The sequence below is a fragment of the Siniperca chuatsi genome, linkage group LG2 (genome assembly GCF_020085105.1).
Source record: "Siniperca chuatsi isolate FFG_IHB_CAS linkage group LG2, ASM2008510v1, whole genome shotgun sequence".
Taxonomy (NCBI): Eukaryota; Metazoa; Chordata; class Actinopteri; order Centrarchiformes; family Sinipercidae; genus Siniperca; species Siniperca chuatsi.
This window is the reverse complement of record NC_058043.1, coordinates 10388586-10412166: the sequence shown is the minus strand read 5'-3', so window position 1 is coordinate 10412166 and position 23581 is coordinate 10388586. Positions and strand designations below refer to the sequence as shown.

General features: G+C 39.7%; 1 protein-coding gene across 4 annotated transcripts in view; it reads left to right on the top strand.

The window, feature by feature from the left end:
• slc12a5a (solute carrier family 12 member 5a) overlaps positions 1 to 23581 on the top strand; it is a 165777-nt gene that overhangs the window by 46225 nt on the left and 95971 nt on the right. The window contains exon 1 of one of the 4 annotated variants that reach the window (XM_044215132.1): positions 15461 to 15745. The exons of the other annotated variants lie outside the window; for them this stretch is intronic. Coding sequence (XP_044071067.1) covers positions 15691 to 15745 — 55 coding nt within the window. The 5' untranslated portion in view covers positions 15461 to 15690. Of the gene's footprint in view, positions 1 to 15460; positions 15746 to 23581 lie in introns of those variants that run through there. 4 annotated transcript variants of the gene reach the window in all.

Below are 23581 nucleotides of genomic sequence, written 5' to 3'. Positions count from 1 at the left end.
GTGATGTGGCCACACTGGTCGTAAAAGTCTGCAGATTGGTGAGGAAAATAGCTTGTGTGACTGTAACTGGCTTTCATGTGGGAACTATCGGTAGAAATAAAATAGTTCCAACGTGAAACTGCTCACAACGTGAAACTGCTCACAACAAATCTGTGGATTATCTTGAATAACTGGGTCATGATTTCTGGAAAGAGATGTTGCTGTTGAGTTTTTCGAATGTATTTTTTGGCACTTTGAGCACCACAAGCCGAGTGCCATATAGTCCCATTATATTCAAAAAAAGCAAACATCTCTACGGCTGATATCTCCAAAACTCGGCAACTCGCACCAAACCAATCTTGATGGATAAATAGCACCCCCGAGTGCAGTTGAGTATTTTTGGTGGATATGTCAGCTTAGTACCAACTAGCCTATAGGTGCACTGTTGCAGAACCAACAAGAAATAGAAACAAAGGTCAGAATAGCATTAAATTGACCAGATTGATCAGATTGCTTAATGTGGGAACAGTAATGAGGTGACCTTTCATGAGGAATGCCTATCTTTCTGAGCTGTGGTTTTTATGCACATACAGTAAAGCAAGGGAAAGTTTCTCAGATATGTCAGATACCAAGTAAGACCTTTTTAGTTTTGCTTATAGAGGATAAATTGCATTTTAATCTGTAGTGAGTTGCATTTGCCACTTTTCTCTCATAATGGCTGACCTGTTTGTGCATGCCCCATAAGTTTGTACAGCTGCACAGGAGCAGAGTAGATAAACGATGACCTTTTTAAAGCTCACTAGATCTGGACCTCATATCCTGTGGCCCTTTATGAGAAATAGTGCGTTACAAACCAGGCAGAGATCACACCTGGCTGCTAAATATGTACGGTTGGAAACCCTTACATTTATAAATTACATTTTTTGCAGTTTTTGATGTTGCATTCAAAGACCTGTTCACCAACATACTACAAATGGTCTGACACAAAAACAACTCTCCTCTTTTATTTATGGAGGACTCACCCATCATTTTGTTTGGATTTAGATGACCTATTACCTTTTAAAGTAAAACAAGCAACTCACTAAACAAGCAATCAAACCATTAAAATCAGTTAACTACATTGTATAAATCATTTCTTAGACATGAAAAAAGTGCTTTACTGCATGTGCTACTGAATGCCATACCTATTGACATTTGATGTGGCATGATGTAGTTTGATGTAGTTTCAGGGTTCAATCCTTAATAATTTCTAGTGGGAAAGTGACCAACACACATCACACATGATGATGGCAGAAAACAAACTTCCAAACATATCACACTTGAATGGATCTTAGGCCACTAGGGGGCAATCAAACATCAAAACAAGTTGACAGATGCACAGCTGCCACCATATACCTGGCTTATAAAGTCGTTAGGGCTGACTCTTTAGCAAACACTTGCCTACTTTCACATTCAGCAGACACAGAATAACATTAATGTTTATTTGGAGACGTGTTTTTGGTAACCTGATGAAGGTAAGTCAGGTTGCCTATTACCACTTTGCATAATATCCACTCTCTTTTTAGCTCTGGTTCGGTCTCCACCAACTCCTGAGCGGAAATATCTGGCTCTTTAGCTGATAAATGCTCAACTTTCATCACCAGCCACTTGGTAGCATTATCTGTCTGCTCTTTGGTGCTGTGCAGTTAGCATAGACATGATTTATCAGAGCTTTATTGCTGGAAACTGCTGACTACAGGATTGATGAGAGTGGCTCAGACTCAACCATACATTGAATGTACACACCATAAACTCAAAGCAATAAGCAAAAAGAGGAAAAAGCTTCATAGAACTACAGAGTTCGGTGTTAATTCTCAAATTCTGGTATCATTGGTAGCTCTTCACATTAGTTATTTTAGTTTTAATCAATGTTAATGCCAATATATTGATTAATGCAGGTTTAATCTCACCATCAGCATCCTTACATGATAGAACATTCAGTGAATAAAAGTGTTTGGGAATAGAGTTTAAAAAAGCAACTTAACACCAGGCTGGTTGAACGTTTCACGTCTATTGCACCTCTGACCACACCCACCATCACAATGATATCACTCCGTACCCTAGAGTACACTTCTGCATCACTGCAAAAAGGTGAAAAGTTAAATCAGAAAATTAAGTTGCTCTTTAACTACCCTTAGAAACTCCTCTAATAGACCGTTTTCACAGCAGAAGTTTTGACTTGTGTTAGCTGGAAAAACAGGTATAACCAACAACATTTATGGCTTCATACCATTTAGGTGTGCCAGTAAGCCATGCCAGTGAGCCAGCATGCACATCTAAATGGAATGCAGCTATTATTAAGTTACACCTGTTTGACAAGTCAAAATCTCTGCCAACATCTGTTGACAGTTTATCTTTTATTAATGTACATTGTTCATATTTGACCAGTATCTATTAAATGCAGACAACCCCACTCAAAAAGTGATGGTGGCACTGACTACTTATGAGCATTAAAGGGATTAAGAAGTAAAGTTTTATTTAGACTATGCCATGCACATGCCATGCTATGCTATGCTATTCAAAATACTAAGCATCAGGACCATAAAATTAGAACAGTAAAACAGTGTTTAGTCCTATACTGAGAGCAAGTACAGCCAAAAAAGGCTTTCTGCTCAGAGAGGTTGGATTAGTTTGTTTGTAGTGTGTGTGTACAAAATTAGTGACAGCCACAGTTGAAAGTCTATAAAAATCTTAAAGCCCACACATTTTACAATAACCCTTTAAAACCTTCCTACTTTAGTAATGCAGGCAGAACATTGTCAAATGTTACACAACAGAACCACATTCATGAATTATAACACAAATAATTGATTTAAGCCAACAGTTACAAAATAATTTCTCCTTTCAAACATATTTTTTCCTCTTGAGAGTGGAGCAAATGAGCAGCTGAAACTCATCAGTGATTTAAAGGGGTACTGTTCCAGTTACGAAAGTTTCTTTGTTATTTTTAACACAACATCCACTGCATTTAATTTCCACAAATTTCCCAAATATGGCTGCCAGCTCCTTACTAAGATTATCCCTCTGATCATGTCTCTGTGAAGCCTGAACCAAACATTGGTTTGTGTTACACTGGATAAATCGCCTCCTTTCCATCTCAGTCAAGTGTCTCTTTGCTGACGTAAACAGATGTTCTGTGCTCTAAAGCAGCTTACATGAGAAGCCTACAAAAACCTTTGGTATGTTGCTCCAAGGAAGGAACTGCTTACAGTACCTTGGTGTTCTTGACATCATGTACCAGCTTACTGATGCACATGAGGGATTTTTCTTGGTTGGTGTGTGGAGTGGTTCTTATTATAAACTACCATTAGACCATTTAATTATGCCTCTGTATACAAATATACTCTTGTATTATTAGGTATACTGGTATAGATGGTCACAAATTCCATTTTTATTTACATTATTGTTCTGGGAAGTCGGTTCCTAGCACCTCCTTCCCGATGACATCACGCAGGACGTGAAAGATGGCGAGCTATGATTGGTTGGGGTCACTGCAAGAATTTATAACTTTATAATCGCCTCATCTCACACAGTGACCATCTTAACAGAATGAAATATTGTGTAGTCTGAGCCTGGCATTAGTAAATCTGGCCCTATGAGTCTTGTATGCAAACAATGTTCAGAGGAGAGATTGCCTCCATATACTGGTTTGACCGAACTGGGGTGGTGATCATTGCGGGTAGGCCAGAAGATGTAGAGCCATGTATGGAAATTAGCCCTCATTACATTCTGTTCTCATTCAGGGTGATACTCCCCGCTCCTCTTCTTCTGCTCTCACTTCATTTTTCTCTCTGTTGCTCCGTCTGTTTCCTTTGGAGGAAATAAAACTGGGTCATAGCTTCCTTCCTCCTCCTCCTTCCTCCTCCTCAGTGGCTTAGATGGAATAAATAGGAAAAAAAAGGTGAATTAATGCAGGGCTGGTTGATGTATAGGGAGAAACGTATGGATGGCAGTATAGGCATAGACACACACACATACACTCACACATTGCAACTAGTGTAACACTCAATCCAAAAGCACTTGAAACATATCTCTCCTCTCTCAGTGCATCTTATCCACCAGTGTTTGCCTTTTTCTTTCCCGTACAAGGTGTATCTCACTGCTGCTTTTCTTCCTTCTACGTCTTTATCTAACAATTCATGGCCGCCACAGCTCAATAGTTCTGTCAGGTTCACCTTTTTAATGTGGGAAGATGTCAGAGTCTCCCTCCTCTCACACACACACATACACACACACACACACAGAGAGAGAGAGACACAAGCTACACACATATGCTACAATATCTTCAACAGTAGTGGAATCACAGGATAACTAACAATACAGCACTATCACGATACTCTGATGATGATACAATGATGATGCAATACATTATAGCCCGACTGATACTGGGTTTATGAGACTGATACAGATATTGTCAATATTTAGAGTAAAATCTGATAATGATATATCAGCTGTCTTTTTTTTAACCTAAACACATAACATAAACATTTTGGTTAAGAAATCCTTTATTATTATTTTTTATTGTGACCAAAATATGTACTTAGTGGGACACTTTGCAGCTGAAAAATAAACCTGTCAGTGCTCTCTGGTGAACAAACAAGGTAACACTTGTAACACTAAATGACCTCAAACACTTTACAGTGATAACGCTGTATCTGCAATAAGTAAATATTAAAACATATCAGCACAGCAGATTTATCTGTCTACGATAGGTAGTTACACAATAGTTCTACAATAAATATATTGTATATATTATGCAAGACAATTATTTATGATTGCTATTACATCTGAGTAACTAAATAGAGGAAACACATTTTTCAAATGCAGCATATATACTATACTACTATTATACGACAGTTCCTATGTAAAACCCATAACGCATAGTTTTAATTAAAAACAACATATTTGTCTTCCCTATCTATATCTTCCCTAATTTTGAATAGTCATCTACACAAATGCGCTTAGGTGGTAACACACATGCTACACCATATTCAAAGTTGGGATAAGTGTGCTCTGGTACATCAGTATTCAGACTTCAAACTTACCTGAAGACTTAGACACCACTTAGACAGCTATGTGTGCGGGGTGGAGTTTCAGGGGAAAAAAGCTGTCTGCATTTATCTGCTATTCAGACTTTGAAAGTCAGTCTATTTTTCTCATGTTTTACTCACAGTTCAGGAAGTAGTTGGGTTGGGTACAGCACACCGCCTGCTGTATTCACCATCCTGTAGACCTGATACATTTTTTAACCTTTGTTATTATCATTTCTTATGCATAAGGGAATGAAATGAAAAACTCTAAAGGAGCCAAAATTCAAGTTAAAGGAGAGACTGTAAACAGTCTACAGGCTGCACCTCAGGTTGAGTGATTTGTCTGAGGCTGCTAAATTTTATGTGTTCATGCTCATGTTGGGATTCACAATGGTTAAAGGGGGGCATCCACTTGTGTAGGTGTGATCAATTAATTATGGCTATCAGAATTATCAAAGATAATCATAAATAACTTCAATGAATAAAGTCCTTGGGGGCACCACTCTTCTTAAAGAAGAGAAATGATAGCCAATTAATTGATTGAGTCTCATAAAATCCACTAAACTATCAATTTGGAACCAGATTAATAATTAAATTAATAACTATAACCAGAATGAAGGATTTGGAGTTCACCATAGCAGAGGTTGGAAAAACACACAATATGAAGACTAACTCTAAGTACACTAAACGACAGAACAAAGGGATGTGTGTGTGTGTACGTGTCTGTGTGCGTCCAAGATAGGTGCTTGGATGTAAAATGGCGTCAAGCAAAAGAATGGGTGGATGTTTCTTTGTTCTCTCTACATATGTCTCGCATGGATGAGCACATGTGGTCAGCGACAAAGAAGCATGTGAGCGGGAGCTAAATTAGAGGTGTATATGTGTGATCTGTTTAGGATAACACTATTAGATAATAGTGTTAAAAGGAGTTAGTTAGCATGCAAAGACTGTCTGTGTGGAGCATAACGTAACTAACATCATCTTTGCATGTGGCTACCAAATTAACCTAACAGATAAACATGTCACAACAACAAAACCTCAGAAAAACACATCAGTACATGTACATCAATAACTAAACAGTCCTGTGCTTAGCCAAATACACTGTTACTCTATGCTATGCCCAGTTGTTACGTTATCGTCTGTTGGGAGGGAAAGAGAGGTTGCTTTGAGCGTTGCTGCTCCGTTAGCTGGCGGTCCGTTGTCGTGTACGGGCCAGACGGGGGAGAATGATGAAGAAGAACCTTTTGCTGTGCAGTGTCGGTTTGTAGAGATCGGAGGAAGCCGGTCGCTCGTCTTTGTTGTCCTCACAGAGTTAATAGCTTGGCGTTAACTTGCTTCATGCTTCTTAAAGTTACATGGTGGTGGTAGCAGACAACCGTCTGCTGCGTGCTGAAGGCGAAGCCAGGAGGAAAGAGACAGAACAAATTTTCGCTGACCTTTTTATTGACCTGGTGACATCTGGGTCACAGATGTATTCTATATTTTGCAATACAGAAGAGCATGCAAGTCTCCTTATGAAAGTTCAGTCAAAAATCACACAAATGAATTAATTCATCTGTGGAGTCCCAACACTCATAGTATTGTCAGTCTTTGATATAGGAGGTCATTTCACCAAACTGCGTCAGAACTTTGTGTGGCATTCAAACAATAGGACAAGGATACAAATTAAATGGAAATACTTTAGAAACATTGCAGTGATTTATCTGACTGGTGCATAAAATGATTGATATGAACACAAATACTATACAGTAGCAATACTACAATAAAATGTTACCATAAAAGTCAGATCTATCACTATCAAAAATATTTCTAGGTAAATACACACCCCCACCACGTGTTTTAAGCACATGGTGGGGACGTGTGGGTCCAATATGGCAAAGTATGCTACACAAATGATCATGATTATCATTGAGATAATGTTCTCTAGGCTCCTATGTTTATTTGCATCTTGACTTCTGATGTTTTTTTCATATTATTTGCAATTTCTGCTTTTATTTTGGTGTAGCCTACTCTGTTCCTTGCATTACAAGTCTAAGTTAAAATTGCCATCAGCTTTATCAATCTGCTGCATTCGCTTTCGCTGGCGATCTTTGGATTAAACACAACTGTCTGGTTTAAAGGAATGGGTTAGATTAATCGAAAATCCCTAAATCTATTTAAACATTCACACTGGGCATGTTTGAATGCATATCTTTATGTATACATGTACGCATCTGTCTACACATATACAGTACACTACCTTTAACACACTCAGCACATGGAGAGAGTAGATGACCTCAGTATATGTCAGTTTTTTCCTGAGAGCCAGCAGCTGCTGTGGAAGGATTAGGCGATTAGAAAGACAACGCTATGAGATTGGCCAGCAGACCTCATCAGATAAAACATGTTTAGAGCAAACAAAAGCCCTGCTCTGCGGTGTCGGAACATCGCCAGACCACTTTGATCTCCTCGCTCTTCCTGCCGAGGCTACAAGAATCTCCCTCACATCTTCAGATGCCTGTCTCGCAATCAAAGCTTTGTCAGATGTGTGGGGCTCGTTTCTCAGGACTGCCCTGGCTATTCTCAGATTAATTACTTGACAACCCCTCTGAGGGCCAAGAGGTTCTGCCAGCCCTGCAGGTTTCAACACCTAACAAATCTCTGACACCATACACATGTAGTAGACTCTGAACAGTATATTATGTTGTTAAGTTATATAACAGTATCCCATCAACTGGGGCTAACAAGGACTGGTTTCAAAAGTTTTTTAATTTATTTCTGCCCTTCTTCTTCCCTTTGTCCCTCCGTCATGTTTCCCACTCATATTCAATAATGACGGTCAGAGTGGTGTTCTTTCATTTTGCAAAATCAGCCTTTCGCAAGGGACAAAGCTCTGATTAGATTTGTTTGTGAAGGACAAATTTCAAAAAAGCAGGTCGATTCAATAAAGAGAATTTACACAGTGGGTGTAAACTTGTTATTCAATTCGGCAGCGCCAGGTAAACTGATGGACAGCAGTAGATGGAATCCACCCAGCCTCTCCTGAATACATCCATCCATTATCCTACCATAAATTAGCCCTCAGGAGACCAGGGCTAAATTCAAACAGTTACCATGTAATTTTCTTCAGCCCATCCTAACACAATTTCATACAAATAAACTGATAACTATTTCCTTTAGTGTTTGTACATGAATGTATGTTTGCGTTTGTCCTCAGGATTGCCGTAGGAGGATATTAGGCAGTTCTTTGAGCAGAGCCTGATCAGATTTACAGTCGAGAGAGAGAATAAGACATATGGGAAATCTAGTCGAGCTGAACTCATCAACAGAAGTGCTTGAGTATTGTGGTAACAAACTGCATTCTCAAATTGTTTCACTATGGCTCTGCAATAACACTCTGTGCACATCAGCCTCACATTATGTTTAAGTCATTTTAATGTTTGCATATTTCATTCCCAAAATGACAGAAAACCAAAATGCATTATTTATCACAATGCAGCTTTAGTTAGATTTATTGCAGCCATCATCAAGTAAAGATTTCACTTATGAGAGCTTTTTGGGCTGATTAATTATAAACTACACACATATAGCATGATTGTAAAAATGTCTAAATCAACCAAATGCTATATTTGTGTGAAAGACTAACCTGTTGTGAACATCTTAATTTTTGGGATAAAATTAGTGGCTTAGATGTGTCTAACATGAATGCTGACTGAGCCTTTTCTGGCTGATATTTTTGACAGATCAAGAAAGCCTGTGTATTGCATTATTTAAGTGCCTTCTCTCTCTCTAAATATTTTTTGATTTCAGACACTCAGGGAATTCAGAGAGAATATTACGGATGCTGTTTCATTTCAAAACTTTTGACGCTACTCTAGCTGTACACTTGGAGATGAGTCGCAAAGAACTGCCTTTTAAGCTTCCTGAGAATTTTTGTTTCTTGTTTAGTTTTGTCTTTTGTGTCCAGTTTAAGTTTTACTCTGTGTCCAGGGCTTTTGTTTCTTTGGCTGCTGGATGCTGTAAAATGCTGCATGCCCTTGTCAACGTTTGGAGGTGCTCAGACAGACCATAATGATCTGGCAGGACTCCAAGACACCACAACACACTATGGCAAGCTACTGATGCTATAGGTTGGAAGTGGTTGTTCTCTCGCTTTATCTCGTTAACAACCCAAGGTCCTTGAGCGGCTCACCACAGTGCAAAAATGAGAAATGAGAAAATGTATAGCAGTTTAACCTCTGTATGTCCTAAAGTCTGGTACTGAAAACTGGTTCTGAACTGGAACTGGTCTCAAATATAAGACCCTGGGATTTGTTGAGAAACATGCATTTGATTCCATTAAGTGATTCCTGACATATGGACAAATGCATTTCTGCTTACATCTTGTAAGTGTCCTTGTATGTGTATAGTGTTAACAATCAGGTAGACTAGCTCCAGTGCTCAAAAGTGTGATACAACATAATGTTATCATGTTATAATCCACAGACCTTGTTGTGGATTATCTTGGGTCATGATTTCTGGAAAGAGACATTACTGTTGCGCACCACAAGCTGAGTGCCATATAGTTCCATTATATTCAAAAAAGGCAGACATCTCTACAGCCCATAACTACAAAACTCTGCAAATCACACCTAAACAATCTAGATTGCTATTTATCGCACTACAGGTAAGAGGTAAAATATGTATTTCTGATTTTGGGGTGAACTTGCCCTTTAAACAAACGAGATATAACATGTTAATCAGTGAGCTTTAAAGGTTCTGGTAGGCTGATTGTGTTAGTTTTGGACAGAGCCAGTCTTTGTGCTAAGCTAAGCTAGCCTGCTGCTGGCTTACCGTACAGAGTGATATCGATCTTCTCAATCTATTTCTCTGTGAAAAAGCAAGTAAGCATATTTCCCTAAATGTCAAAGTATTACTTTAAATACGAAGGTGGTTTTGTATTCAACATACAGTACTCTGGGGTCTTTTCTTAAATAATATACTGATAAACAGCATCAGAATTTGATAACCAGAATCAATGAGCAGAATCTGTTATAAAATCTAAACCAAATCCTAGTATATCCTGTGTTTATTCAGCTTCACCATGTGCTGTACTTTATTACATGGTGTATGATTTAGTGGATGGTACAGTCTAGTTTAGCATCATCTCAGATGCAGTGGCTGTACCATAGCACACTAAATCATTCTCATTGCTTGAATAAGTCAATTAGAGAACTTAAAAGTTTTTGCCAAAAATCCTACGTGAGTTATTTCCTCTTCTCTTCCTTTTATGACTCGGCTCACATCCATTTACTCCTTCTATCTCTTAAAGGCCACCGCCCTCCTTTTCACCTCCCTCTCTCCCTCCTTTCCTTGATGACACAAGGTCTCAAGAGGTCAGCAAGCATTGCTCAGAAACAGAATTTAATTTCTTTTGACTATGGCCTGTCATCATTAAAAGTATTTGGAGTGTGTGAGTTTCTCTACTCCATTAGTAGGCTCTTGAGTAGAGTGGACCAGGTCAATATGACCTTAGCATTGGCTCTATTTAGTAAAACATTACTCAACAAAGATTGTCCCACTCTAGCTCTTGTTTAGAGCCCAACTCTAAGTTCATCGCATTTAAATGAGCCTTCAATCGAACCCTTGTAAATGTAAATTTAGCCTTTCTGTTTCTAAAAACCCTTTTGAAAATTGTTCTCTCAAAGGCGATTAATTGGTAGGAGTACTCCTCTGAGGAAAACGTGACATACAAATGAAATTGCACATGCACACAAGTATGTTCACACATGAATACCGGCTCACACGCATGTAATCAGACATTTTCCTGAAGTTGTACTTGTTATTTGTGCCTGACTCATGCATGTATTTAGTCATGAAAGCCAATTATTTGTCAATGCCCCAGTCGACTTCTCTCTCTCTCTTCTCTCTCTTTCTGTCTGTGTTTCTTCACACACGCACTGCCAAACCCACAACTTTCTAGTAGCTACACAAATTATTTTTTTTATTTTCAATGACAACTCTGCCTGTTGACTACAACACCCCTAGGCTCAAATGTGTGTATTTTTACACTCTCTCTCTCGCACATACAGGCACTCAGAAGAAGGGACCCAATTTTAGTATCGTAGTATTACATGCATCTACTATCGTTGTAGTTTTCACTGCCTCTACCTCCCCTACTGTAGCTGAAGAGTTGCTTTTGGCAGTGTCTGATTGTTGTAAGGGTTTGGGCTAATCCAATAACAGGGCCCTGTTTGTAGACAAGACACTGTTTAGTTGTCAGCAAGCCATGCTGCTTAAGAAATAAGAAAGCCTTCAGATGCCTGAGTGAGTCAGCAGTACAGAATAGTGCCCACAGAAAAGTTGAATTGCATTAATTAGACTTTCTGATGGCTTGAATTGAACCAAATGAGAAAAAAATCTAAAGTGAATAGCAGAATATGAATTTGTCTCTAGAAACCCTTGGTATACAAGTTCTTGCAGTACTACACAGCAGAACAGCAGCATCTTGTACCACTGACCAATGAATTTGAAAGTTAAATTTAATTTTATTTGAAACACTCTTTAAACTAGCCACGTTCACCTCAGATCTACTTGATTGAATGTTTGTAAATCCCTGGCTGGAAAAAACTAAATTTGAACGCACATTGAGTGTAACTACTGTAACTTGAAATAACTAACAACTTTTTTCTAACATTTTTCTGCGTTTTTCAGAAATGCATCAACTTTTATAAGCGTTCTGTTATAACTTAATCTAGTCTTATCAATATATTTCCTTTGATTTTGAAAAGTGTAACTGAGCCTTTTGTTTGTTCTTACTCTCTATTAGAAAACAGCTGCTCTGCCAGCAGATCCCTCTGCTTCAGTGCATTCGGTGCTTGTCTGCCATCTTCCTCATACATTCCTGCTTCTCATTGCCTTGAAGCACAATATATCCTTGTCATCCAACATATCTATGGATAAAAATGGTGCAAATACAACAGTTTTGATGTCAAATCAAACACATTTTGAGTTCCAACACCTGCTCTATTTTGTAATTGTAAATGCAGATCCGTAATGTGTTGCATAGCGGTTATTGTATTGGGTGTGTCTGTAAATTTTAATTTAGCAAGAAGAAGGAGAGGAAGAATAGCAAGACCTTTTAAACATCCAGCAGACTGGTGTAAATGTGGTGGCGACTGGCAGATGAAAGCAATCGAAGTGGTTAGCATTCTGAAGTAAACACATTCTTTTGCCATCATCTGCCTGACACCACCTGCCTGACATCCACCTGCATTTCCTTCCCTCTCCAAACTGTCTTTTGTGTGCTGACTGTAAAGAAAACTACCCCAGGAAAGTAATATACACAACTGAAAAGCTGGAATTTTCTGATTCTGTGTTAAGTTTTTAGGCCTAGGTGCTATTTCAACAACTGATCATATAAAAGATGTTCAATGCAACACTCTAGCATGTGTAAATAATTCATACTTAAATTACTTGATGGCACTATAAGTGAGTCAGCAGAGATGGTATTGAGTTACATGGGTGGCATGCAGCAGCATATCAAGTATTTTTTATTTGATTTCTAATTCAGTACATTATGACCTGTTGATTTAGAAAATGCAAATTCATGCACTATGTTATAACAGAGCCCTATTTCAAGGTCAGTGTTGTTAAGCAAGACGTTACATTGCTCATTAATCAAAATATTGCTGAGATTTTGTAGTGTGTTAGCTAACATCAGCTGGTTTAGTTGTGTGCAAAATAAGCTTTCATTTCATTCAGCCAAATGGAAATTTAAGTCTACAGGTGGATGCTTGAGTGGATGTGGGCTGATTAAATGCTCTATGTGAGCAGCTGCCCTGATGATGCGGTGTTGTAGTGTAGCAGCAGCACCTTAGGCAGACTAATTGTCATGGTTTGTCAAGCCGGGGAACCAGGAAAGCAGAAGTTGGACCCAAATGCAGACACACGACTAGTGTAGTTCAGTGATTTAATGACAAAAGAAAAAACACAAGGGCTTACATGGCTTGCATTGTGCAGGCAGAGACCAAACCAGGAAAAGCAGTCCACAGGCAAACAATTCCAACAGGGACAAGTCCTCAATCCAAAATCCATGTAAGGTCCAAACAAGCCAGGAAGAAAATCCAAAAAGACACAAGAGAACACTGGGAAAAGAGCTTGACACGAGGGACGAAGATGATCTGACAAAGAGACAAGGGAAGTACGCAGACTATATACACTCAGGGATTGTCAGTACCACTAGTGGAAAAAGTTAATTTAATTTTAGGGAAACATGGTGCAAATCTATTTCACCCTAGTGTCCCTTATTTATTTAATGTTTATTATTTATATAGCATGGACCAATGCCACATATCACAGCATTTATAGCCTAAGCTAGTCTGCAAAGCTCATCCGGAGATGGACCTATTAAAAATACATACAACAAAAACTAAGACTAAGAGACTAAGAGTCTAAAAAGCAGAGTAGACATTAAACTGGGTTGTTGTCTTAACAGAAGCTTGGTATCCATAGCACAACATTAAGTTAACCATTTACTAGTCTTCCATCCATCCAAATGACTGCATTGTGGAGTAAATGACTAGCCCACAGTGACTGTTGCCGGGCAGGACTCTCATTTACAGTAGATGTCTAGTATGGATCAGTACTACATCTACATATATCAGCTGGTGTTTGAAGAAGAAATGCATGAACTGGAGTGCTTTGCCAGGATTGTGGGTACAGTACCATCAGAGTTCAGTGTGTGAGACACATCCATGTAGTGTACCCATGTCAACCAAGTGCTCGTTATTACAGTAAACAATGCACTTGTGTTGTTAATAATACACATGTCCTGTTTTCTTCAGTTGTTTACCTTCATTTAATTAAAAAACTGTGTAACCAGTTAATCAGTAGAAATAATCAGCATGCTTTCATGTCATTCCCATGCACATTTAACCAATTAGATTGCTTGCTTGAAACTACACATAGTATAATCTACATTAAGCAATGATGAGCATTCAAGACAAAATTGAACTGACTGAATGTTTCAACTCTGTAAATGCAAAGGCTCTCCCTTCATGGATATTATAATTGAATTTGTGTGTGTCTTTTGTTGTTACAAACAAACTGCTGGCTATGGTGTGAGTACTAATGAACAAAGAGAGAAAAATGTATCTGTACACACAGCTCAGTGAAGAAATTTATTGCCAAGCTTCAGGTATTGGTTCTTTGTCAAGGTAATTGTACCTTGACAAAACCGGTTTTGTTTGAGACATTGGTAATAAATTTATTCACTGGAGTCGAGCATGCAGTTATATTTTTCCTCCTTCCCTTTTTGTTGAAATCTATTCTGTGCATCAGCACTACCATGACTAAAACCAAGATTAATTGCTTTCATATCTCTGGTGTGGGATCACAACCGCTGGGACACGCATAGAAACACACACAGACACACACATGCAGAGTGTCTTCATACTACACCCGTTTTTGCACATGGTACACAGTGTACCAGATCAAAATGAATCTGCTTGGATCAAAATGAGACCAGTCTGACAGTGAGGCTTCAATTCTGTGCTGACAGCATACAGCATGCAGATCCTCTCAGTTGGAACCTAACATCTCGACACTCTATGGATTAAAAGAAAAAATGTAAAAGATAAAGAACCATATTCTGTTTTGTTAGCTGCATATACACTGACAGCAGAGAGGCAGGTGTGTGTATGCATTTGTGCATATACAAAACCAAACAGTTGCTGATGCACCCTATTACTGATACAGCGTGTTTTTACATGTGTGTGCGTCTGAGTACATGGCTCTCCATGTTTATCATAACTGCATACAGATGATGTTGATGGGCTTGTTCATCCCTTGAAGGAAACAGAGGCTTTATTTGCATCTGACATTAAAGTAGGGAGTGAGCGTGGCAGCTTATTACAAAGCCGACAGGAGGAAAAGCCGATGCATAATGCACCTCTGTGGACAGAAAACATCTGAGCAGTGAGGCTACTGCTTGCTCACTCTTCTATCTGCATCAATTCCACTTCCCCAATCACCTCTCTGTGTGACAGCCACTATGAGAAGTGAGAGGCAGGAAGAGAGCAGAGAAATATATATATATATATATATATATATATATAAAAAGAAATCACACTACTGCTTGAATATGCAATCAGTTTGGCAGCTACAATGTCTGAGCAACATTATCTGAGCATGGGAGAGTGAATATTCTTTGTATCTGTGAGTGGGAGAGATCGAGATCAGGAGCAAGAAAGGCAAAAAAAAAAGAGACAGAGAGAAGGAAAGAGGGAAGGAAGGAGAGAGCAAGTGTGCAGCTTTGAGGCGTTCATCATCTACCAAACTCCTGCAGCTTCCCTCTTCCCTCCTCCTCCTCCTCCTCCTCCTCCTCCTGGACAGAGAGAGTGAGCAACAGAGAGAGAGTGAGAGAGTCACACTTACAAGCCAGCGGAGAAGAGACGTCAAGAGGAGGATCTACAAAGGGAGAAAAAAAATCCTCTCTCTTCTGCTGCCTCTCTTCGTGCATCCTACGGGCAGCGAGGAGGATCCGGCTGGCATATTTTCTACGCTGCTTCCCCCTGCGATTTCTGTGGCTGTGTAACAGTGGGTGGAGCGCAGGGAGAGCCGCCGAGAGCTCGATCGGTGACATTGCTCCAAAGCAGAAGAAGAGTGCCGTAGAGGAGCTGGGATGCTTAACAACCTGACCGACACAGAGGAGGGGGACGGGGGAGCACAAAGCCAGGGTGAGTGATAGGATGTGTCATGCAGTCACACACACACGAGCAGATATGCATAGACAGTGACATTTACATGGCAGTGCAAGACACACAGATACTGTACATCTGTCCACGCAGATGAAACACATAGAAACACATAGAGGGAGAGTAAAAATATGTAGCACAGAAATACCTCGCAAAACACACAACATGCACAATTTAGGTTGACACATGCAACCTGATGGGAGTGAGCGGTCACTGGAAGAGAAAGTGTGTGTGTGTGTGTGTGTGTGTGTGTGTGTGTGTGTGTGTGTGTGTGTGTGTGTGTGTGTGTGTGTGTGTGTCGCGTGAGTGTTACAGCATTGTACGGTGGTCGGCCTGCTTGCCTCCTCTGCTGCTGCTCTTACTGCAAGGCTGTTGTGACAGGAATAGTAATGGGCTCACGATGGATGGTGAGTGTAAGGGCATTACAGCTTTGTCCAGCACACGCACACTTTTGCACTAATACACACATACACACACAAGCAGACACACAATCAAACATACGTGCATGGACAGTACGGAGCATTTTCTGGTGCAGCCGAGATGCTCCCACCACATATGGCACTCTGTGGACAGGCGGTAGAGGCATGTGTACACTCGCACAAACACACACTAACACACACATAGACACAACCACTCATAATTACAGATACCAAGCCACCATTGCTGCTAATCCCATCGCCCCCAGCTGTCAAAATCAGCTCTCCATCCAATCCACATAGCTCAGCCCAGTCCTCAGTCTCTGCAGGCTTTCTGGAGAAAACCTGTAGGTTGCTGGTTTGTGCAGAGCTGTGTAGTGAGTGCTCTTATACTGGCTGTTCACCAGAGAATGCATACTTTCTCAGGCCCAGATGGAAATTGAACCTATTCTTCTAAGTGCTAGTGACAGGCGCTGCACATTTCGGAACAGTATTAAGTCATGAATGCAGCTAAAGTCCCTGGTAACTTTGGTTTGGCCATTTTCATACCCACTGGCTCATTCGCACTGAAGATCATTTTGCAGTTGCCTGTGCAGAAGCTGCAAACCGGCAGTATTTCTTTTTCCTCTCTGCTATATGTCAAGGATTGTTGTAGGTCTGCACACATCTCTCTCTCAAGGCCCAGCTCTCTCCCTCACTGCCCTCTTTTTTTCCCTTTTTGCTCTCTACGTTTGTCTCAGCTTTTTTCTCACTCTTTCATGTCGCCTATTCTGCGCCATGCACAAATCTCCCTGTCGCTGTCAGTCCTGGACTCTCAGGGAGGCACTGGAGAGACAGGTTGCGGATGAGAGAACAGTCACTATGCTGCTTCTCCTACCTGTGAGGGCTTAATGATAAAAATAGACCAGTGCTGGGAACATGAATATTTAACTTAATGCGGGAATCTCTTTTGATTTTTTTGTGGGGAGGGGGGATTACAATGGTTCGCTAAGAGCATGGTAAGAGGTTGGCGGTCTGGTTGAAGCATGACCCTGTTTAGAAGTGCGATGAATTGGAACCATCAAGGGCAGGTTACCAAGCGTGACGTAAAGCCACATAACCGCGCATGCAGAAGTGCTAATATGATTACTTGAGTGTTGCTGTCTCTGTGCGTGCTTCCACCTTTTAGCATTGTCGAATTAACCATCTGATTTACGTGTGTGTGTGTGTGTGTGTGTGTGTGTGCATTTGTGTGTGCAGAATGGAGTTTTAAAGTTTGCACGCATTTTCAAACTGAACACATGCTAATGCGCTGAGAAGTGTGTGTGTGGTTGTAGCTCATCGCCTGTCCTGCTATACATAGATCTCAGACTGTTTCATTTGTCAGGCTGTCCCCTTTTATCTGTTCCAGTGTATTGCATAGATATAACCTATGCATGTAATGTACACAGTGCCGTGTTGGGATCCTCAGAGAGGTGGATAAGTGCCCACCACCACCACAACACATCTTTCAATCTCTCTCTGTTTCTCCCCCTGTATCACACTCTTCCTATCTCTCTCTTTTTGTCACTCTGCAGTAGCAGCATCTCTCAGGATAGGACCTCATTCACACTCTCTCTCTTCCTCACACACACACGCACACATCCATCCCCCCATCCCTTTCATCTGAATCACAGCTCTGCTAAGCTAGCTGTGCAACAACCTGAATAACTCTGTTTAGTCATCAGTACTGTGCAGGGCAGCTCCAGATAGGGAGGGCTTTTCGCCTCTTTACAGTAGGAATGTCAGAGGCTGTCGCTGTCCGCTCTCCCCCGGTGCTGAAAGTGACTCCCCCCTCTCTCATGCCTGACTCCAGTAGTTTGTATATCCAGGAGCTCAGGGCTGCCTAGCGCTGTCCAAGGTGCTGATTTATAGCCTTCATTACACGGCTGGGTTACGGCCCAGGAGAGGACAGCACAGTTACATACAGCATCAGGCTGGAGGTGTGTGTTTGTGTGTGTGTTTGTAGGGGTGTGTTTTTGCATTGCGCACCTTTTTATAGACATGCAAAGATGAAAGGCATAATTCTCAGGGAAATTAAAAAAGGTTGTAAGGAAGCTAAAAGAGAGGTGGATGCATGTTGAGTCACGGTCAGATTTACATATTCATAAGTTGTCGTGTTGCTCTCCCACCATATTGTTGATTATCTGCAGTTTTTTTGTCTTTGGAACAGTGGAGAGGTGAAGTGTCAGCGGTGCAAGGAGGTGGAATGCAATCAAGAGTTGAAAGGAAGGTAAAGTTTTAGTGATCCATTTGCAGCACAGGAAGGGTTTAATGGCAGAGCATGTCTTGTTTTTTAAACACAAGAGGGGAAGCTGTTACTGTCTGATGGAGATGTAGTGATGGATGTAGGAGGAGGAGTATGAAGAGTTGTTGATTGTAGAATGATGCTTTGGGACGTTGTTGGATTAGTTTTTTTAAGCTTACATTGAGATGATTGAGTCATGGTTCATTTCTTGTTTTCTAGTATTTAAATGTGGAGAGTACCATTTTACATATTTTCATATTGTAACAAATATACTACATCTACTGAATCATGTAATGTTTTGTCATCATTACAGTGATAAGCTACAGTGTAAACAATGTTTGCTCGGACAGTCAGAGCACTCATTGTTTATGGTGCAGTATTAAGAGGAGCTCTTAGTGTTCAACTGCCTGGGTTCTTGTTAGACAGCAAAAGTAATTTCATGCTACTTCTCCAAAGGTTTGTTACTGTCTGCAGTTTTTAACTTATGTATTCAATCGCTCATTAATGTGTCAGTTCAGTTTATTCACTCCAGTTTAATGAGTGAGTAGTTTTTGTAATGTGTGCATAATTGAATATTGCTCATGAGTTCTGCTTGGACAGTCTTTGGCTCAGCAGGTCAGCTGATAGCCGTCTCACTCCAGGTAGATCACACTCTGGAGGCTTATTTAGAAAACATTTCAAATGTTATTGCCTCTGTTAGATAAGGTACATTTTATTGATCCCATGCAGGGAAAGTGAAGTGTCACAGCAGTATAAGTACAAGAACAAAAGCATAGTATGAATAAGTAACTTTAAAAAATACAATATCATATGCATTATGAGCATCTACTATACACAAATGAAGCATGACAAACAAACAAATAGTATTACATACTATATACACCAACATAAAAGTAACTATAAAGAATATTAAGACAAAAATACTCACAAATAAGTGAGGAGACATGGAAGTTAAAGCTGTAATCCTTAAGAATTCAGTCCTGGTTTATTTGGCGAGACCTGTCGTTACTGTGGTAACAGCAAGGGCTGGTTACTATTACAGCAAGCACTCCGTAAGCAGCTACTTTATCAGAAATACAACAGATTATTAACTGGTGTATCTCTTCACAGTGCAGCCAAACAAATCCATCCTGTTTTTAATAAAGAATTCAGTCAATAATAATTACAACCGCAACTTTTGTTTTCCAATAGCAGAGCACAGTAAAGTTGAACACCCTTAACTCATCTTGCTGATGAGTTAAGGGTGTTCAACCTGTCACCTGCAACTCTTCCTCTTTAACAGCTCACTGTGGCTGCTCCCTCTTGTTGCATGACTCCCTACAATATTTAAAACTGATCTGCTGACAAGAAATAAATAAAGAAGCCAAAAGTCTTGTTTAGTGGGCTGTGGGAAATTATAAGAGGCATTTTTCATTGTTTTCTGACATTTTATAGACCAAAAAATTTTGAGATTAATTGAGAAAATAGCCAGCATATTATTTAATAATCAAAATAATCATTAGTTACAGCCCTCCATCCATCCATCCATCCACTCATCTCATCTCTCCAGCCAGTCCATTCTCCTGGTCAGGGCTGTGAATAAGGCTGTAATGATGTTTTAGTTATGGCTGACTGCATAATACTGCAAAATGCTCCCCGGGGCCCTCTCCTAGGAAGGCAGTTGTTGTGCATGCTCAATGTCATTATTCTCTGTCTACCCGCTCTGCGACTTATCTACTGTGAATGGAGAGAGAGAGAGCAGAAATGCACTGTAAGTGAGAGAGATTGCTGGCTAATACAGAACCACAGGCACTTGTTACTTGGAAAGGTAGCTCTCTGGCTGCACACACAAAAAAATGCATTTTCAGTAGCTTAGCGCTAAAGTGTATCATCTCTACATGAGTAGACAGACACATAGGCCTGTTGTAGCCTGCTGTATAGAACTGTATAGGTCAAGTACAATACTTTATTGCCATGCCAAACAAGTTAATTGCGTAGCAGGACAATGCATACTGTCATTAGACACACCAGTGTGAGAAGGAGAAACTCCATATTGTGCAAAAATACTGTTGACCAAATAAGTATTGCAGTATGTTACAGTTTTGCCTGTATTAGCTCTTTCTAGCCTTTATGTCTCACCCAGTACCAAGCTCTCAAAAATCAGCTGCTTACGAATCAGTGCTATTTTTCATTAGTGTACTATCCACCATCGTATAAATGGTTCCTGAAGTCTAAATATAGATTGTAATTATGTGTCACTTAATTAAATTTAATAAAGGTAGGCATTAATGAAACATGGATACAGTGGCTTACATATGGGGCAGATGAATTGGTTTTCTTGCTAATTAGAGTATGGTTGCCATCAGTAGTGGGTGTCCAGATATAATGGATGGGTATTCATTCATTGGTTTGTCAATTAATAAGCAGGAGAGTATAATCAGCAGTGAAGGGCTCTGCTTCCCCAAAGCTTGCTGTTGACTCATACTGTTCTGATGAGAAGCTCACACAAAAGCATGTACAAACAGGGCGCTCATGCACGCACGCATGCACGCACAAACACACATGTTTAAGAAACCACCATTAGTCATCCTGTACATGTTCTTCTTTGCTACATGTTTTCCTTTCCTAATATTTATATTTATGTTGGATTTGGTTGGATTTGAGACTCAAAGACAAAAGCGAAATCACTGCCTTTCATTTTGAACACATAAATACGTTGATTACATGACTTTAATTCTCTGAATGAAGTCAATTGTAATATTACAGCAGCACGAATCCCTGCACAGCAACAAAAACAGTGGTAGGAAAAGTCAGGCGCTGAGGGTTTCTGAGGTAAAAGATTTCAAATGGATGGATGGCCTCAGAGAGAAATAGATGGCCGGGTTTATGGAGGGGAAGAGGAGGTCAGTGGAAGTGAAGGAAAGGGATGAATCATGTCAAAAGAAGCTCAACCAAGCTGAACACAGGAACCTCCATCTTTGCTCTCACCGCGTTCTTAAAAATGTACTGAAAATGGTATGAAACAACTACACAAGTCAATGATTTAAATACATAAGAATAAAGTAAGACAGTTTTTTCATTACGGCAGATTGTGATTAGGGAAAATAATGAATAAAAGGCATATATATATGATATATGGAAGATGAAAACATTATTAAAGAAGCAATAAATAATCACAAAGAAACCATGTACTGTAGAGTATGTAATATCCTTTTACAGAGAGGAAGAGAAAAGCAGGAATAAGCTAATGTTATTATATTTGTAATATCTGTAGTAAAGGCTGCATTTGTTAGCAATTAAAAACACAACATCACCTAAATAGATCTCAAAGTAGAATAAGGTGGCATAACATTAAACAAAAACTGTGCAGCTTCCTGTTTTTTTAAAATATCATTGCTGACATATTTAACAGCAGGCCAGTTTACTACCTAACCAGATTCAATAGAGTTCTGCTTCATTATGTTTATAGCCCTGTAGGGTGACATATACTTGTAAAGGTATGTATATAATCTAGGCCACCAAAATATTTGAAACCTGATTTATTAAAGAACAATGAACTTTTCTAGTAGGTCATTGTAGTCCGTCTTATCATTATTTTTCAGGACATTCTACAATGTATTATTGCTTATCGCACGGTGACAAGTATTTTCTGTGATCACAGTATAGCTACTGTATCTACAACTAACAACCTTCACCAATATTAACATCAATTACATAATATCTTTAAGCCTGGGATATTTATTAGCGATTTATTGTGAAGTTTTTTTTTTTGTTTTTTTTTTTACTATTTTGTTTGTTGGTGTTGTGATTCATTACTTTATTGGGTAACTTAGTAATTTTACTGTGGGCACAATGGATCATAATAACATCAGTGTTAAACAGGAGCTTTTAATGTCATGCTTAGTCAAAGGCCTTTTTTTCAAGGTCACAGTTAGAAATCAGTGAAAGAGGAGGCCGAAGTACATGTTTGAGTAAGATCATGAACTTCTCTCTTGAGTGGAACATCTGCTTATTGCTATCACTATTGCTCTCTCCAACTATACATAATAAAAGCAATATGTTTAGACATGCTCTGTTGGGGTTGTCAAAAGGCATGCTGGGAAATGTAGGAAATCATCAGAAGAAGTAGAGATAAGACAGATTGAGGTAAAGTTGATGTAACAGAAAAGTAGATTACAACATAAAAAAAGCAACTCTTTTGAATGCATCACATACATTACAGTATTGTAAACTGATAATTTAACACTTTATCTGCAGGAGAACATTTCCCTTTAATGGTCTTAAAGATGGGAGCAATTCCTGAATGTTTGCAGTTTTCTCATCAAAAGGAATCCATTTGGTTCAGGTGCACCACTGTGTCTGAATCTGCACACGGCAGATAAAGTAAATCAAAACGTTTCCAGTGGAGCTGACGCCGCACACTCCACACCGGTGGGGGAGTGACACGTCCTCACTTTCCTCCGGCTCCTTATTGAAGAGACCAAAGTCCTTGATGAGTCTCAATTTCCACCCTGTCTGACATTACTGTGAACCGACCTGTGCCAGGAGATGGAACCATAATGAAAAGCCATGTATTGATTTGCTCTCACTCATACACCTATTTGTGGTGATTTAGCTGGTGTGTGGTGGGGACCGGCCTCAGAACCATGATACCCACTCAGCCCAGTAGCACAACAATCAGTCGCTGCATCAACTTACATGAAGACTTCTGGTCTGGCTTTTATTTTGTGTCAAGAGACAAAGAACCCCTGTTAGTACATTTCTATGTTTCTAAGTCAGAGCCTGGCTTCATCCCATTTTATCAAGCTGTTTTCCTTTGGCTCAGGAGAGAAAAATAACCAAGTAGGTACTGTGGATTGCCATGGTTACAGTCTGGGCTGTTGGAAATTTTCCATATATTTGCTAAATATGAACCCTTTACACTGAGGTTAAACATGACAAACAAAATACAGCACATACTGCTTCTGTTCTGCCATTCATTGGTTTCTACAAGGAAATCGCTGCTGTGGTAGATTCACTTTTCATATGGAATATACAGTATTTAGGATGGGGAATTTCTCTGGACGAGGTCACGTTTCTCTGTCTGCAAGCTTGCACGTTACTTCTGCATCACGGCTCTCTCTCCATCTCTGAGGAAGTTTAAACAATCCTCTCAGC